Here is an 18,592-nt window from a genome sequence, read left to right on the forward strand (position 1 = left end):
GGCCCCAGGGAGGGGCACTGCCTCTATACTCTCCCTGATGCTGGGTCTGGAGGGACTGAGGGGAGACAAAGGCTGAGGGTGGCCCCTGAACCCTGGGGGCTTGTCTCCCCCTGGCTCTGCCTCCCTTCCTCCTCACCCCACACCCCACGTCCCTAATGTGGCCTTAAGGCCCCTACAACCTATGGTGGGCAGTCTCAGAGCATCAATGCCTCCGCCAGGCCCCTGTGAGGTCCTGGGACCACGTGGGTAGGAGTTGGGGTAGGGGTTGGCCTGATGTGCTGGGCAAGGCCTGGTAAGACGGGGCTGCCCCTTACCTGCCGCCGCTCTTGTTGTGTTTCAGGGTGGACAAGTCCTTCGCCCCTCGCCGGAGTGCGTGGTGAGTACTGAGAGCCCTCAGTACTGGGCTGCTTGGCTGAGATTTACGGACACTCCCAAGCCATTTGTTGTTGTTAATCACTAAATCATGTCCGACTCTTTGCGACCCCAGGGACTGGAGCCCGCCAGGCTTCTCTGTCCATGGGATTTCCCAGGCAATGATACTGGATTGTGTTGCCATTTCCTTCTCCAAGGGGTCTTCCCGACCCAGGGATTGAACCTCCGTCTCCTGCATTGGCAACTGGATTTCCCTGAGCCACTTAACCTGGATTTACCCCTGAGACACCTGGGAAGCCCTCCCAAGCCATCACCAACCCCTCTGACACCAGACCAGGCCCCAACAACCCTCCCCTCATCCTCTGCCAGCCTTCAATGGGCAGACCCTCTCAGCAGCTCTGCCCCATGTATTTTCCCCCACAGTTCTTTCTAGAGCTCAGCCTTGAAGTAAGACAAATCAGGTTAAATCTCAACCTGCCGCTGCCTGTGCAGCTGTCAGCAAGTCACTCATCTCTCTGAACCTCAGTGTTCTCATCTGTGATATGGGGATTAACATGCCTATTTAATAGAGTGTAAAGTTGTACCAAAAAAAAAAAAAAAAAAGGTCAAAGCAGGGCCTGGTATAGCGTAGGCCCTCAGTGAAAGGGTTTCCTTCCTTTTCTCTATGCCTCCCGTCTCATGGTGGCTCCTGGCTGGGCTGGGAGTGCCTTTAACCTTCCCACTGACCCTCAAACGCTCTCTCCTCTCCCACTCCATACAGAGCCTTCAGGACCCCCTCCTCCAACCCATTTCCTGTGTCTGAGGCTGCCTCTCTCTGGAGGAGGGCGAGTCTGCAGCTTCCCCTACACTGTGAGCAGGAGGTGGGGGTGCAGCCACACCTCGGGATTCACAGCCCCCCGCCCAGTGCCCCCGCAGGTGGGTGCCTCCTGGCCCCCCAGGACGCCGCTTCAGCTCGGGCAGGAGAGCCCCCAGCTGCTCTAGCTCCTGCTTTCTGCCCCTGCTGAGGGCTTCCAGGGGTCCCCCGGCCCTGCAGTGCCCCCCAGCTGCTGGATCTCTCCCATCAGGCACCATCACCTTACCTGCTGCCAGAGCCCCCCTAGGGAGCCACACCTGGGTGGGAGGCACAGGGGGTGCCCAGGCTAAGCTTCAGGGCCTGCCCTTTCATTTTCTTTTGACATTCTCTGTGCCACCTAGAGTCAGTTACTTTCCCTCTCTGGATTTTCTCTCCTGCTGCTGGGCTTCTCCTATGTGCAAAGTCAGTTGGAGCCTTCACCATGTGCAAGGCCATATGCCAAGCCCAGAGCAGGGACAAGGTGGGGAGAGAGACAGGTGGAGGTAAGGAAAATGCCTGTTCCTTCAAGGAGTTTAGTAATAGTGTCCCAACAACTGCCATTTGTCAAGCACCTGCTGTACACCAGGTCCTGTTCTGTGCTTGACCGGCATCCTCTCACACGATCTTTACTGTATGTCTGAGTCGGGACTATCGGCCTTAACTACAGATGAGAGCAATGTGCAGAGGGGACAAGCGACTTCCCTGAGTTCACGCAGCTAGTCGGTGGCAGCTGGGATTTGAATCTCCATCTTCCAGGCTCTGTGCCCAGAGTATCACTCGCTCTGCCCCTAGGACCTCCAGGCCAAAGGGCAGACCTGATAGATGTACTTGGAAGATTTGGAGACAGAGGAGTGACTCAGAAAGCTCATTCCAGGGAGGCCTGAATGAAGAGTCAGAGATGAAGGTCTAGGAGTGAGAGTAACTAACCGCTGTGTGACCCTGGGCAAGTCCCTTCCCCTCTTTGGGCCTCGGTTGACACATTTACAAAGTAGGATTCTGGGAGGACCAGGACTTACCCATCATCCACGATGCCTTGCCCGACCCTGGCCTTGCTGGAGCCGCTGTCCATGGTGCTAGCCCCCAGGCCCTCCCGTCCCCCATCACCAAGCCAGCTGCTTCACCTCCAGCCTGTGCCTGGGCATAGAGTTTGTGCTCTGTAAACGGGCAGTCATTTTGACTATTAATTGTGATTTCCTGGCATTCAAGGCCTGTCTCCACCTCAGCTTCCAGCCTGGGACCCATTTCTCTTATGCCTTGGGTTTCTTATTAATGAGAATATGGCCCCCGTGAGCACCACCTCCAGGCTTTTGGTCACATTGTACCCTCTTCTTGACCTGCCTTCCTCTCGCATTTCCACAAGGCCTCCTTTAAAATATATATTTATTTGGGTGCCTGCCTGGTGGCTCAGATGGTAAAGTGTCTGCCTGCAATGCAGGAGACCCGAGTTCGATCCCTGGGTCAGGAAGATCCCCTGGAGAAGGAAATGACAACCCACTCCAGTACTCTTGCCTGGGAAATTCCGGGGACGGAGGAGCCTGGTGGGCTACAGCCCACGGGGTCACAGAGTCAGACATGACTGAGCGACCTCACTTTTAGCTGCAGCATGCGGACTCCTAGCTGTGGCATCCAGTGGCATCCAGTGGTCGAACCTTCACCCCCTGCATTGGGAGTGCAGAGTTTTAGCCGCTGGACCACCAGAGAAGTCCGCAGCTCAGCTGTATCACTGTTTGTTGGGTGTTTCCTTCCTGATCCGCACACCCCCTCTCTCTCCTTGCACGCCTTTCTGCTGCCTACGTGCTTATAGAGCAGATGCTAGTGCTCCCCCCTGGGGCAGTGGGAAAAGCACAGCCTTTGGAGTCTGACAGACATGGGCTTGACTCTGCCTCCGCCACATACTAGTGGTGAGACCTTGAGCAGGTCGCTTCCCCTCTCTGAGCCCACTTGCTGCTCAACAGTATTCGCTGACTTGGATCTTTCAGTGAGGTGACCGCATATAACACTGTGCCACAAGGCAGGCTCTGAGGTCCTTGAAAACAGACGTTGCTTGAGTTACCTTTGACTTAGGCCCAGTTTTCAACATGAATCCCCTAAAAGCTGGACTGTACTATTCTCATATCTCTGTCCTCCACAGTCCTGCCCAGCTACCTGAACACAGTAAACATTTAATGAATGATTGAACTGAATGTGTCCAGAGAGTGGAACAGGTGAAAACTTGCCAAGTAGGCTAGGAGGGCTTCCTGGAGGAGGCGAGGTTTTCACCACCTTTTTTTTTTTTTTTTTTAAGGTTAAGAGTTAGGAGCGTGGATCAAGTGAGCAGTGAAGCCTGGTAGAGGCCAGGTGTGATCATGGCTGGATTCCCCTACCCTTTGCCCCTCATTAGCAATCTGCAGTGGAGGAACACACGAGTGTGCAAATGTTGGAGGAATGACGCCCAGTGGGAGGATTAGGAGGCAGTGTAGTGGCTCTGACATCCAGCCAGAGTGGTGGATTAATCTGGCTCTGCAGCTGTAGTGGACATTAAATATGGAGGCTTCTCTGATAGCTCAGTTGGTAAAGAATATCCCTGCAATGCAGGAGACTCCAGTTCGATTCCTGGGTTGGGAAGATCCACTGGAGAAGGGACAGGCTTCCCACTGCAGTATTCTTGGGCTTCCCTGGTGGCTCAGCTGGTAAAGAATCCGCCTGCAATGCAGGAGACCTGAGTTCTATCCTTGGGTTGGAAAGATTCCCCTGGAGAAGGGAAAGGCTACCCACTCCAGTATTCTGGCCTGGAGAATTCCATGGACTGTATAGTCTGTGGGTTGCAAAGAGTTGGACACGACTGAGCGACTTGCACTTTTTCACTTTGCACTTTCAGATGGTGGGGGAGGGGAGATGGCTAAGCAGGGCTGAACAGGGAAGGATGGTTCCAGAAATACCCTGGGAAGAGGGGAGTCAGCTTTAACCTTCAAGCTGGGCCCTGGAGGAGGAGGCAGGACCCGGCGAAGTGCCCGTGTGCGCTGGGCATTTTGCTCTGATGGTCTCATTGAGTCATGGTGATAGTCCTGAAAGTTGGCCTCAGTGTCCCATTTTGAAGGTCAAAGCTAAGACTGAGGATGTTGAAGACTGGCCCAAAGCCACACAGCTGGCAAAGGCTGGATGGAGTCCAGCTTTTCCTCCTGCCAAGGAAGCACGTTGGCCAGAAACATGGAAGCCACAAAAATGAGAGAAACCCTGGTTATGGGGTGAGGAGGGGAGACGGAGAGTCAGATGATCCCGAGGACTTCCAAAACAGGGGTCACCGCCCGGCCTCGTGCCCCCAGGAAGGTCCATCTGGTTCCTGAGATCCCATGGCAGTCACGGTACCATCTGCTCCCATACACGAAGCATTTTCTGGGTCCCAGGCCCTGGGCTGAGAACTTCGTTTGAATTATTTCATTCTGTCCTCACACCGGCTTTACACTGTAGAAACTGTTACTGTGCGTGTCCCATTTTACAGATGAGGAAACTGAGGCTCCAGGAGGGGACCTGGCTGGCCCCGGGGCACAGTCAGTGAGTGGTGAGCCTGGACTGGCAGCCCAGTCAGTCTGAGCCCATACATTTAGCCGTAGCTGTCCTGGCAGCTGTGGAGTGGGGGCTTGACTGGGCGGCCCCCGTCCTCAGGGGGTTCCTTGCTATAATCTCTGAGCCAGAGGCTCCCGGGGGCCTGTGCGCTGCTGCAGGAAGCACGGGACTGGCCTCATTAGTGACTCTGAAATGCCAGGTGGGCCCAGCCTGCTGGGCCTCCTCATATATTATGTACCTGGTGGGCAGGCCCCTGGTGGGCAGCTCACAGAGCACAGAGCGGGGGCTAGTCGCTGCTTCCTGTGCCCACAGCTGCCACCACGGCTCTGGGCAGGGATCCCCCAGCCAAGGTTCCCAGTCTGGCTGGCCCTGCTTGCCGCTATATCCCAGCGATGCTCAGGCTCAGTCCTTTTGTTCGGGAGGTGCATGGAAGGATAGGGCTTCTGTTCTCAGGCAGATCCGAGTTGAGATACCAACTTCAGCTTTTCTTCCTTGCTGCGTGGCCTTGCCCAAACTACTCTGCTTCTCTGAACCCCAAATTGTCCATGACAGTAAGAACCAGGCTGCTTGCCCCAATGGAGGACTTAGAATGAAGTAAGTTCATTGTGTGGGCTCAGTGGATGTTTTTCCTCTCTGTGAGCATTTGCATTTTGAGAGAAAAGACTCGTTAAACCAAAGAGAGACTCATTAAAATTTTTAATGCTCGAATTTTCGGCACTGCGGAGGTGGCTCATTTGAGAAGTGATTAAGGAGGAGACCTTTTCGATATCCCCAAATCTCACAAAGGCTTTCCTCTGCTCACGGTCTCTCCCAAGACAGTCAGTCATTCATTTAGCAAATTAATTCAACAAATATTTAATGTGGGGATACTCTCTAAGGGCCAACCCAGCCCTGTTCTGGACCCTGAGGTGATGGAAGTGACAGACAAGGCCACGGTCCTCGTGGAGTTCAAGGGCAGGGCAGAGAATAAGGAAACAGCTCTGAAGGTAGGGGAGGAGTCATACGTGTTGACGGGGCAGATGTGGGGACTTTCGATAGCTCAGAGACGCCCTCCTCCCCCACACCTGGGAATCGGGGAAGGCTTCCTGGAGGAGGCGACCCAGAAGTGGGTCGAGAGGCAGTGTGTCGTGTGCGTGGTAGGGGAGGGAGGGCGACTGCCAAGAGGATGTTCCAATAAGAGGCAGGTCAACAACATGAAGGAGAAAAGTGTTTGGTGGCATGTGCTGGGTACAGGACTGAACTGGAGCTGGTGGCAGAAGGTGGGCAAGGCCGCCACAGGGTCGTGTCCCTGCCAGCCCTGTTGGGACTTCCTCTGGGCGCCCCAGAGGGTCTCAACCCCCAAGCCAGCAGGGGGCCGCCCATCATCCACTGCCCTCCCCATGGCAGAAGCCACCTGTGCTCTGCTGTGAGTCCCGGGATGTGGACAGCAGAAGATAACTTCTCCAGGTCTCGTAAAATAAAGACAATAAAAGCACCTGCCCTGAGGATCATCGTGGGGGTTGAGTGAGATACAGCGTGCCAAGGTCAAGAACCAGAGTGATGCCAGCAATCATGGTCACTGCCGTGTTGCCCCCACAAGCTAGCTGGCCCTGGCCGTGGGGGCAGAATCACTCAGGGTGTGGACTCTGCTCTTTGGAAGTTCACCGCCTGCCGGGAAGCGAGACCTGCCCACACATGAGCACACGCTCAGCCCTGGGCTCTGACCTTGACACTGACCCTGAGAATGCTGGCTTTGCAGCCAGCCAGGTCTGCACCGAGTCCTGGCTGGGGTGACCTTGGGCAGTGCCTCCCTGGCTGAGCCATGGTTTCTTCCTGTGTGCAGAGGGGTTGTTCGTGTCCCGGTCTCGGAGTGAGGGAGAAGGGGGAGGAGGTGCTTTAGAGCCCAGCCCAGCCTAAGAGTGCAGCTCTGTCAGACCAGGGGAAGCCGTAGTGACCTGAAGAATCAGTTCTCTCGCTCTCTGAGGCTCTCTTTCCTGTCTGTACAATGGGAAGGTCAGCTACAAAGCCCTCTCATGTGCTGGGGTTCTAGTGGAGTCAGATAGTTCCTAATCTGGACCCAGTCTGCTGTGTGACCTTGGGCTAGAGGCTTAACCTCACGGAACCTCAATTTCCACACCTGTAAACAGGAACAGTATTCACCTCACCTTTCAAGGTGCCCACTAGCCACTTGTTCATTCAGCAGATACTTATCAAGTCCCAAGCATGTGTCACGCAACATCTCAGAACCAGGGCTACAGCAGCGAACCTGATAGACCCAGTGTCTGGCCTCACAAAGGTCGCCTTCCGGGGCGGGAGACGCGCTGCTAGACAAATAATTGGGCAGAGGGCAGTGAGGGGCAGGGCGGGGAGGCACCCGCCTCTGCTCAGGATATCAGGGAGGGCCTCGCAAGGCCTGAATGGGAAGGGGTTGACTGGGAAGGGCAGTCCAGGCAGAGGGCAGAGTATGTGTCCAGGCCCTGAGGCAGGAATAAGATTCCTTCCTCTCCCCAGATCTGGAACATTCCAGATCATTTCCTGGCAGCCGGGGGTAAGGTGGCTGAGCCGGCAGCGGGGGTGGGAGGCCCGTCTCCTCTCAGATCAAGAACTGCTGCTCACAAGGCAGGCGGGGAGGGGGCACCGTGGGCACTGTGGGCAGCCATGCAAGGAGAGGCTGGGATCGGGCCTTGGGGGAGGTGAAGGGTGTGGGCAGAAGGGCACAGGCAGGAGGCCAGCTTGGCCACCACCCAGAAGTGTTGAGGGTCGGGTCCAGAGACCCTGGACTGGACTGTTTCAGGAGGAGTTTGCAGAGGAACTTGGGCAGGCTTTCTCTCTCACTGCAGCCCACGTGGGCCTGAGCACCAGTCGGAGTGCCCCGGCCAGAAGCCTCAGATCTGGCCTCCTGTGGGCCAGAGGTTCTCTGAGACGCTACCCCCACCCCCCCCACACGCATATTCCCTGTGCACACGCCTACCCCCCCACGCATATTCCCTGTGCACACGCCTACCCCCACACGCATATTCCCTGTGCACACGCCTACCCCCACACGCATATTCCCTGTGCACACGCCTCGACTTGACTTCAGTCGCTGCAGCTTCATTGCGAGCACACAGTCATGTACACATTCATTCACGCGGCAGACCAGCGTCCGGCATCGGCGGCGCACCCGGCCCCCAGACAGATCCGGTCCGGGCTCGGTCTCTGGTGGGAGAGGCTGGGAGTATCTGATAATCACACTGTGGCAAGTGCAAACCAGACCGGCAGATCTGGACAGCCGGGGACAGGCTTCTGAGAAAGCTGGTCAGGGTGGGGGCAGGCCGACCCAGCCTGGGGAGGGGGCTCCAGAAAGACTGGATGAGAGCGTAGCCTGCAGGTGTGGGGTGGGGGGGAGCCAGGCAGGGTGGAACAGGTGGAGGGTATATGGTGTGTGAAAGAGGGCTTCCCAGGTGGCCCTAGTGGTAAAGAACCCACCTGCCAGTGCAGGGGACATAAGAGACGTGGGCTCCATCGCTGGGTCAGGAAGATTCCCCTGGAGGAGGGCAAGGCAACCCACTCCAGTATTCTTGCCTGGAGAATCCCAAGGACAGGGGAGGCTGGTGGGCTACAGTCCATGGGGTTGCAAAGAGTTGGACACGACTGAAATGGCTTAGCACGAACGCAGAGTGTGTGCAGAGGCCGGGAGGGGGGACAGATGCTCAGGGCCTCGTGGGCCACGTGAGGCAATCGAATCTCCACCCTGCACATGGCGGAAAGCCACGAGGTGCCTTTCGGCAGGTGGATGGCGTGATCTGTACAAACGCACGCCTGCAGCCCACGCACGCCCCAGACACGAGCGCTTTCTCTCCCGCCCACGTTTCACATTCCTGCCAGGCCTCCCACCCACGTCCTCACCGCACACACCCTGTCACACCACCAGGCAGCGCTGCAGGGAGGCCTGTGCCAGCTCCCAGCAAAGGTGGCAGCCGTGCAGCCCACCTGCTTGCTGACGGGGCGGGGCAGGGCACTTTGCACGCTCCGCATGTTCACAGACGTGCACATGGCCCCCTCCCCCACCACACGCAGGGTCGTAACCCATCATCCTGGCACGTGAAAGGCGGCTTCTAGTTTAGGGAGTACTTTCACAGGCACTATCTCACTGAATTCTCCCGGCAGCCAGCCCTTCATAGGGTATTTATCAACACCGTTTTACAGCTGAGGCTCAGAGAGGCAAAGCAACTTGCCCCAGGCCACATAGCTAGAGTGACCTAGTCAGGACTTGAACTCAAGTCCGTCTGACTTGTAGGTCTATCCACTGTCTATGTAGACTCAGGAGCATGCACCTGCCTTCTCTCTAGGCATCTCCTCTCTAGCAGCTCGCCAAGAAGGCAGCAAGGGACCTTCGACCCCTGATTCTTCCAGAAACATCTTGATTGACTTGGAAAGTTATTTAGAGCCCCAGTTCGTGCCCACTGGCCTGGTGATGCTGAGGCCTTGGGGAGTGGTTCCAGGGGTGGGGTGGGGTGCCTGCCAGCCTGCTAGCCTGGGGCAGCTCAGGGCAGGGACCTGACTCCAGCAGCAGAGCCTGCATTTATTTGCATTTGCAAATGAGGCAGACAGCCTGGTCCCCACACAGGCTGACCCCGGCTGGCCACACTCCCCTGACCTGACAGCTCAGTCCCAGGGAACATCCTGGGCAGCTTCTCTCCTGCCTTCCCTCCTCCCTGCCTGGTGTGGGGGGAAGAGCGTGAGCTTCAGAGTCAGAGAACGAGGGCTACAGCCCAGCTCTGTCACTCCTGCCAGGGGTGACCTTGGCCATCGTGGTATTTAACGTCCCTCGGGGTTAGCCTCTCCCTGGAGTGAGGAATATCTCCTTCTCAGGCTGACTGCGGAAAAAGAGTCAGATTCTCAGTGGGCTGACACGTGAGGCTCAGTGTTTTTAATCTGTTTTTTTTTTTTTTTCTGATGGCAAAAATAATACGTGCTCACTGTAAAAATTCAAACAGTGCAGAGAAATGTATCCTGTAGATGACAGAAAGCCCCTGTCGTCCTGTTTCCCAGAGATAACCCATGTGAGCTTTTACCTGCAACTGAACATTTTTCAAGGGAGATTTCTGTGGTGCTACTTGCGCTTTTCACTTGACAACAGGCCTCAAACCCCCTTTTCCGTCAGGACGCGAGACCTCCTTTGCCATCGCCGCATGGTCTTCCGTGGCTTGCGCCTGCCGTGTGTGTTTAACCAGCTTCCAGATTTCAGCCACGGCAAACCCTGTGGCAGTGAATGGTCTCTGCCCGCGTCATTTTGTGTCTATTTTTTGGTAAGCGTTTCTGGAGGATAAATGCCTAGAAGTGGAGTGACTGGGCCAGAGTGTGCACATTTTCATCTTTAATGGGAGAGGCAGGCAATCCATGTGCCCCAGGAGACCCAGGGAAGTCCATTCCCTTGAAAGAATGTATCCACTGCCTCTGCCCTTGACCACAGGCTGGAGAATCAAGAGGACTCGATTCCACACGTGGCGGGCCCCCGGCAGGTCCTCTAGTGAAGCCCTGTGCCCGCCTTACTCCTCTGGTTCCCGTACTTTGGAATCTTCCCCTTCACCCCTGCCTGCCTTTGCTCGACAGGCGCTCACTACCTTACGTGGCTCTCTATCCACTGCACTAGCTCTCGCGTTGGACCCTAGTCTCCCATCTCCGGACTTTCACCTGGAAGCCCTGTCTCAGTCCGCAGCAGCCCACAGAGGAAGGGAAAAAAGGAAGAGAGAGGGGAAGGTCAGAAGGTGCTTGTGGTGAATGCCTACGCACTTTACATGGATGAACTCGGGTAGCCCTCATGTCAATGCCTGAAGGCAGACACTGCTGTTATCCCCATATTATAGATGAGGAAACTGAGGCTCAGAGAGGTTCAATAACTTGCCCAAGTCCCACAGCTGTTGCTGTTTTATTTATTCGGCTGCGCCAGGTCTTTGTTGCAACATGTGAGATCCAGTTCCCCAATCAGGGATCAAACCGGGCCCCCCTGCCTTGGGAGCATGGAGTTCTGGCTCCTGGACCACCAGGGAAGCCCCCCGAAACAAGCTGTTAAGTGCCAGAGCTAGGATACAAACCCAGGCAGTCTGGCTCCAGAGCCCACACCTCTGAGGTGATGCTCTCTGCCAGGAGCTTATTTATAATATATTGACACCTACTGTATACTCAGCTTCCACCCACCAGCGGCCTGGAGCCCATGAGGCGGCAAAACCCATTGGCTAGGAGGGAGAGGGTTGGGTTTACAGGGCCTCCCCTCTGCAGGGTGCAGTGTCTGAGCAGGGAGGCCACAGGGCAGAGAAGAGCTCTGGGCAGTGTCTCCAGGCTTCGCTTTGAGGTGGGGGAGGCCCGGCACCATTGTCTGGCCCAGAGCGGGTGTCAGGATGGGAGTCCCAAGGGAGTGACTAATCACCGGAATGTAGAGCACATGAGGGGGTGAGGGGTGACGGAGCTAGCGGGCGAAGGGACTCCTGGAGATGTGGGCAACCCCCCTGGGCAGCAGAGGCTGGGCAAGGACACAGAGGGAGGCAGGTGCGGGCGCTGGGAAGGGCCCTGCACCCTTCCCCTGGGAACTGAGGGGGGACCCCACTCAGCTGTCCCGTGCCCATGTGGGCAAGGAGGTGGGCAGCTGGGTGGGGCTTCAGGGGTGACACCTCGGGCAAGTCATCGCCTCTGCCCCGCTTCCGCGTAGAATTGAGGTAGTTTTCCCTGCCTCCAGGTCCTTGTGAGGCTGTCGAGAGGGTCGGGAGCAAAGGAAGTCTGTAAACTGTAAAGCGCCGGGCAGGAGGAGCAGATGTTACTCTGGAGCAGGAGGAGGCCCCGTGGCTCGAGGGAGGAACCAGTCCTGGGCAGGCGGAGGGTCAGGCTTTGGGCCGCTGCGGGCCTCGGGCCACCTGGGCCGGGGAGGCGCTGGCGGGCAGCTGGCGGATGGGAGGCCTGGCTCCCGGGTGCTGTGCCCCCGCGTGGGGCCCATCCCGTGACCTCTCGGGGCTGCCAACCTGTTGTTTGCTCAGGAGGCCACCGCCTGGCGCAGCTCCGGGATCCGGGTGTCTTGGCGGTCAGCCAGCTCGGAGCCGGGGTGGGGGCCCCGTGTGCCTCCTTCCTGCTCCCCCAGGGCCCTGCCTGGAGCCTCAGGTCCTCTCCTCCCGCCCCTGGTGGCTGTGAGACCCCAGCCCATCTGTCAGCCTCCCGAGCCTGTACTTCCTTGCCTGTGACACGGTGTGACGATACCAGCCTCGATCCGGGTTTGTTGTCAGGATTACCGGGCATCAAAGCGCTGGGCTCCCCACCCCGCACCATTCCCCTTGCCCTCGACGCGCCCTCCTGAGTCCCGGCTGAGGTCAGAGGTGCCTGGGGAAAGGTGATCCAGGAGCAGCCACATCTGTGTCCCCACTCTGTCCCCTCAGGGGCTTCCGGAGGAGTGGGCCAGCCTCTCAGAAACTCTCCCATGGCTGCCCCTGGCCACCTTCCCTGCACCTTTGGCAGGGCCAGGGGCAAGCAGTGCCGGATGGTTGAGCTCTGCAGACAATGGGCCTCTGTGGCCCCCGGGGGCGGGAGCAGTTCCAGGGTGGCCTCTAATCTCTGGTTTCGGGAGATTAGAGTCCCTCAGACCTGATTCTGTGACTGGGGGAACAGGCCGCCTGTGGAGGGGCAGGCCCCCTCCCGAGGGCCTTGTCTCAGAGGTCTGAGGGTCTTCAGGAGGAGCCCTCTGCAGCTCTCCTCACGGTGAGGTCTGCGACTTTCCCCACATGTGTCGCCAGGCTGGTAGAAGCAGCTGGTCTCATGGGTACCAGGGATACCCAGGGAACCCTGACCTCTGGTCACCAGCAATGGGCTGTCCTGGGCTCCTTAGGCCCGCCCCAACAGATCCATCTCGGCCGTATGTTCTTGGCTGGCTGAGCCCCTCTTCCACACCCCCAAGTCCAGTTTCCCAGCTTCTGTGCGTGCTGTCCAGCCCCTGCTTGGCCCCCCGTCACAGGCCTCCTGCCTGGGTGGTCATGTGTCACCTGTTCTGATCCCCAAATTTCCCCTTGAATTATTTTTTCCATTTATTATTATTATCTTGTATTGGCGTATAGTTGCTTTGCGATGTCGTGTTTCTGCTGTACAACAGCCTCAGTGAGGCATGTATATATCCCTCTTGAACCTCCCTCCCGCCCTTCGCAAACCACACCCCCACCCCCAGGTCATCGCAGCACCGGTTGAGCTCCCTGTTTCCTCCCACAGCTCCCCACTAGCCAGGCATGTTACACGTGGTGGCACGTACATGCCCCCCCCCCAGGTGGGACACGTGTGTCCACCGGTGTCCGTTCTCTGCATCTGTGTTTCTACTCCTGCCCTGAACCTACAAACAGGTTCACCTGTATCATCAGCTGAATTTTAAAGCATGGATAGTTTATCGGGAGGAAAAGAAGGAAAAAGGAGCTCCCGGCAAAGGGCAAAGCCTGTGCAGAGGCTCGGCAGTGGGAAGCAGTGTGGCTTGTCTTTAAAAGCTGCCTGCAGCCCAGCCAGGTGAGGGCAGAAAGTGGGGGTATGTGAGGATGAGGCTGGGCGAGTCTGCAGGGGCCAGGCCCACCGTGGGGGGTGCGGGGAGCTCCATTTGGGGCAGTTCTTGCTGGATGGCCAAAGGGCCAAGTCCTCTTCACTGGATGCCCCAGCCCCTCTCTGATACCCGGAAGGGCGGGGCTGTCTGGAACAGTGTCTAATAATAATAATAATAATAATAATACCACCACTTCTGCTGGGCTTTCTCTAATCCGTGGTTTAGGGGGTGGCTACATGCTCTCTCATTTTATAGATCAAAGAAAAAGACAGGACCCGCTGCCCCCGACCCAGCTCTCCAGCTGGTTAACAGGTGGGAAGCGACCAGGGCAGCATCTGGTCCCCTGTCCTCTGCCTTCCCCGTCTCCCCAGTCACTCTGGGTCTGACCTGAGGTTTTGCAGTGTGTGGATTCCCCCCAAAATCTGGGGCCCTGGACTGGGGGCAGCCTGGCTCTAGCTCCCCAGCTGCTCCTGCCTTGTTGGGTGACTTAAAGACGGTTGTTTAACCTCTCTGAGCCTCAGTTTACCCTTCTGGGAGTGGAGGATCCTAGTGACTGCCTTATCTCCTGCTCCAGTTCCGCTGAGACTCCCAGGCATGAGCAGATAAAGAGGGCTTTTGAAAAGTACAGAGAGCTGCACTCACGACACGGCAATTATTATTGTTACCTCGATGCAGAGATAAGGGAGGGGGAGGTGGTGCAGCGACAGTTGCCAAGAAACCCGGGAGCTGTCAGCAGGCTTCCGGCCTGGCCTATCCCGCCTGGGAGCCCGCCGCACCCTTTTGCAGGGGGAGACGGGCACTCCAAGGGGGAGGGGAGCCGGAGCCAGCTGGCTGCAGGCCACACACCTGTAGGGCCTGAAGGTGACCCCAGAATGTACCTGGGCCGGACTCCAGGCTGGCTCTGGCTCTCTGTGTGACCTTGGGCAAGTCACCTCCTTCCTGGCTGCCGCCTATTACTGTGTCCAGGAATGTCCTGTACTTGCAGGCAGGTGTCCAGGCCAGACAGGGCAGGATTGGAGCGGGACCTCGGGAAGATGCTTGGTGGCGGCCGGAACCAGGGGCTGCTATAGGGAGGCCGCTGGGGGCTGGGTGACACTGGGGTCAGCCTGCCTTGAGAGCAGCAGGGGTGGGTGCCGTAGAAGAGCCCTGAACTAGAGGGAAACCTTGGCACCGCCCTTTCCCTGGTATGACCTTGGGCTTGTCCCTTAACCTCTCCGAGCCTCAGTTTTCTTATCTGGAAGAAGGCTGATAATAATCCAACCTCAGAGCTGCCGTGGTGATTGAGACTGTGCCTGTGCCAACTGTAGAGCGCTGTGCAGCTATGACTGCGGTCCAGGCCGGGGGAAGGGAGAAGTGGCAAGAGTTCCCAGTGTCCCCCGTCAGCCCCGGGCACCTCCCAGCTGCTGCGTGTGTGGGAAGAAGGTAAAGCATTTTTAAGCCAAGCCAGGGGGACTTCCCTGGTGATTCAGTGGTTGAGATGCTGCAATCCCACTGCAAGGGGGCTCAGGTTCAGTCCCAGGCTGGGGAACTAAGACCCCACATGCCAGGTGGCATGGTCAAAAAATTAAAGAATAAATAAAAAATAAACTGAGCCAGGCAGGTTTCCAGAGAAGGGTCTGGAAGGTTTCCAGAGAAGTAGGGAGGGGCAGAGACCAGGGGCTGCATGTGAACAAAATGATGGAGACCAGGAGGAGACAAGGGTGAGACGGGAGGGAAAGGGGAGGGACAGAGAGATTCAGGTTCCTGAGAGGGAAGAGCATGACCAAATAGGAGGAGGAGTGCAGAGATCACAGGCAGAGGAGAAGGAAGGGTGGGCTGCGAAGGGGGGAAGGAGTGTGTGAGAGGTGGGGAAGGACAAGAGGAGGAGGAGGAGGCATCAGGCCGGCAGAGGGGAGGCAAGGGCTGGGTTTATTCATTTCTCCAAAGGTATTGACTGAGCAACGGCTGTTTACTGTGAGCGAGTGTGCTAGTCGCTCAGTCGTGTCTGAGTCTTTGCAACCCCATGGACTGCAGCCCACCGGGCTCCTCTGTCCCTGGAATTCTCCAGGCAAGAGCACGGGAGTGGATAGTACAGTGAAGCATGAGGGCAGCGTCTCGATCCAAGTTCAGGGGTTTGGATCCTCTGTATTTCACTTACTGTCAGCCTGACCTTGGACCTGCTGCTTAACCTCTGTGTCTTGGTTGCCTCCTCTGAAAGATGAGGAGTAAATGAGGGGATACGAGTGAAGCCATTGCCGCCGGGTCTGCACACGGTTGGTCCTGTATCAGCACTGGCTGCCGTCGCTGTTGTTACTGTTACTTCACCGACCCGACCTGCTGGGCCCGCAGGGTTGGCCGCCCATGCTCCAGAGTCCGGGTCCTTGGCTCCAGAGTGGCAAGCCTGGGTTCAGATGCCTGTTCCACGCCATTAACTGTGTGACCTTGGGTGAATTAGTATCCCTTTCTGAACCTCAGTTTCCTTGTGGTGCAAAGAAGCAGGTGGTTTGGAGGGCTTTTCTGGTGGTCCAGTGGTTATGACCACGCTCCCAGTGCAGGGGGCCGGGGTTCCATCTCTGGGTCAGGGGACTAGATCCCACGGGCCGAAACTAAAGGTCCCATGTGCTACAATTGAGACCTGGGGTTATTTTAAATATTTATTTATTTAAATTATTATTTGAATAAATATTAATTAATTGATTGATTAATTAAATTATTTATTTAAAATAAATATTAAAAATAATAAAGCAGGTGGTTTTTGAGCACCTGCCTCTTCGGGCAGCTGTGAGGATTAAGAAAAATCACGGAAAGCACAGGAAGGCTGTGGCTTTTGTTTTTGTGGTCTTTGAATCCCTGCAGGGCTGGGCTGGGTGGGGGCAGGCATGGCCGAGAGCCTCAGACCTCCTGCTCTGTCCTCATCCCGGAGGCCTTCCCGGCCCCGGCATCTTAGGCCCCCGGCAGTGACCTTGTAGGTGGAGGAGTTGCCCGTGAGGGGGAGACTCAGGCCCGCCAGGAAGCGGAGAGCTGAGGGGCTCGGCAGGAGCCAGAGCCCTCCTGCCCTTAGAAACCTACCAAGGACTGTACCAGTGTGAGCGGTCCTGTGTGAGAGAGGCAGCGGGACATGGGGAAATTGAGGCCAGTGCTGGAAGAGGAGCGTGTTAGGGAGCTGCTGCCAGGCTGACCTGCAGTGGCCACAGCCGGAGCCTTGGGGTGTGGGAAGCATCAGACAGAAGCTGAGCGTCGGAATCGCTCGGTCATGGGCACACAGCAGCCAGAGCTCCCAGCACAGTGGTCCTCACAGTCAAGGGGAGCCGGCATCCCCTGGCTTCGGCTCTCGGACTTCCAGGTTCTGCTCTCCGTCCTGCTGGCACTGGCCCTGATCGGTCTAGGGCATGGGTTTTAAATTCTGTCTCTATTACCTGCTCGCTCGGCGATGTGGCTTCATCTCTCTGAGTTTTAGTTTTTCCATCTGTAAAAAAGGTGTCAGTGTTTTTTTTTTTTTTTTTACAAGCCCCTTTTGGTTTACAAACCCCTGGTGGTTTAGTGGCTAAGGCTTCACGCTCCCAATGCAGAGGGGGGCTCCATCCCTGGTCAGGGAGCTAGATCCCACACGCTGCAACTAAGAGTTGGCATGACACACTAAAGATCCCGCATGCTGCGAGGAAGATCAAAGATCCTGTGTGCTGCCACTCAGACCCAACACAGCCAAAAATATATATATATATATATATACACACACATAAAAGGGAGGGATAAATAATGCCGACCTCCCTGCAGAGTAGTGAGGATGTAATGTGCCTGACTCAGTTCCAGGCACTCGATCCGTCTGCAGGGTCCCCGTGGCAGCCTCAGTGGAATGTGTCTGGACCATTTCTGTGGGCCTCTCTCCACCCACCCTCGCTTCCCAGTCTCTCCCCACGTCACTGGGCCTTGTGATCTACAGAAACCCGTGCGGAGGCCATTCTTTCTCACAAACCTTTAATGCCTTCCTACTGCCAACATTCACTCATTCACCCACTCATCCGTTTAACAAATGCTTAATGAAACCCTGATGTGGGAAGGCAGAGTTTACCGCGAGTGAATGAATCAAAGAAAGGATTCATTGAGTGAACACCTTCTAGCTGCCCAGGCTCTAGGATGCCATTTGTTTTTTTCTGGAAACCAAGGCTGAGAGGAGTACGTCATTGGTTTAAGGTCACGCAGCAGGTAAGTGCCTGGGCATACCTCCCCTACAACGATGTCACGGGCCTCAAACGCCGCTGCCGGCACGTCTGTCCCTGTGCATCGAGACCGCCCAGTGCAGGGTCCCCTGGGAAGACGCTAGCCCACCAGGGCCGTGGACAGTCCCTCTGAGCCTTCCTCCCTGAGTAGCTGGGCCCAGGTGAGCCGGGAGGGGGCTCAAGCTTTCTCGGGGTCTCCTTCCTGGGTCAGGCTTCCACAGTCCCTTCCCCTCTTGGGGTGTGGCGGTCTCAGCCTTGACTCAAGCGGGCCGTGGGCTGAATGACTCACCCTCCCAGGAACCAGCCTTGATTGAGGGACTGGGGTGGGGCAGCAGCCACGTCAGGGTGGCCCTCGGCGGTGGGTGGAAGCCGGGCCTGCTTGCCCGGCCTGGGCCACCTGGGTCCCGGGAGCCACTGGGCACTTCCTCCCCTTGACCCCAGAAGCTGCCTCCTCGGCAGTCTTTCTAGGGTAACAGGAACTGACTTCACCCTCGCCAGACCTGCCTCCTCTCCTCAGGAGGGTGTGGGTGTGGGCCGAGAGTCTGGGCTTGGAGTCAGTCAAGCATCACACAGGTGCTGGTTCGGCCACTGACCAGCTGTGCAACCTCCGCATACCTCTGGAGCCTCACCTGTACACTGGGAATACCAGTGTGATGACTTCTTGTGCCCTCGGGCCTGAAAGAGGGTCTTGGCAGGGGGCCTGGCATGTCGTTGGCCCAGTGAGTGTCTGTTGTTGTTATTGTCATTAATAATAGCAATGGCCCAGGTGGCCTTTCAGCCTGAAGGCTACTGTCTCTTTAAAGGCTCAGGAACGGATGTACCTTGCTTAGTCCAGAGGTCAGGGCTCAGCCCTATACAGCAACCTCCAACCCCTGCCTCAGTCTGCCCATCTTTAGAGTGGGCTGTGGACAACCTCCTGGCTGGAGTATGGATTCAGTTCAGTTCAGTTCAGTCGCTCAGTTGTGTCTGACTCTGCAACCCCATGAATTGCAGCACCCTAGGCCTCCCTGTCCATCACCATCTCCCGGAGTCGACCCAAACTCATGTCCATCGAGTTGGTGATGCCATCCAGCCATCTCATCCTCTGTCGTCCCCTTCTCCTCCTGCCCCCAATCCCTCCCAGCATCAGGG

General features: G+C 56.9%; 1 protein-coding gene across 19 annotated transcripts in view; it reads left to right on the forward strand.

Annotated features, from left to right (window-relative positions):
• Window positions 1-18,592, forward strand: part of RAP1GAP (RAP1 GTPase activating protein) — a 69,388-nt gene that overhangs the window by 18,674 nt on the left and 32,122 nt on the right. For 9 of the 19 annotated variants that reach the window (XR_009599680.1, XM_060411476.1, XM_042244618.2 and 6 more), the window contains exon 1: window positions 344-14,687. The exons of 3 other annotated variants lie outside the window; for them this stretch is intronic. Coding sequence is in view for 11 of the 16 variants with exons in the window: in XM_060411476.1 (XP_060267459.1) it covers window positions 14,587-14,687 (101 nt within the window). In the remaining 5 variants the exon portion in view is untranslated. Of the gene's footprint in view, window positions 1-340; window positions 14,688-18,592 lie in introns of those variants that run through there. 7 more of the 19 variants (XM_042244630.1, XM_042244633.1, XM_042244625.1 and 4 more) reach the window with 1 other exon arrangement.

The sequence above is a fragment of the Ovis aries genome, chromosome 2, assembly GCF_016772045.2.
Source record: "Ovis aries strain OAR_USU_Benz2616 breed Rambouillet chromosome 2, ARS-UI_Ramb_v3.0, whole genome shotgun sequence".
NCBI lineage: Eukaryota > Metazoa > Chordata > Mammalia > Artiodactyla > Bovidae > Ovis > Ovis aries.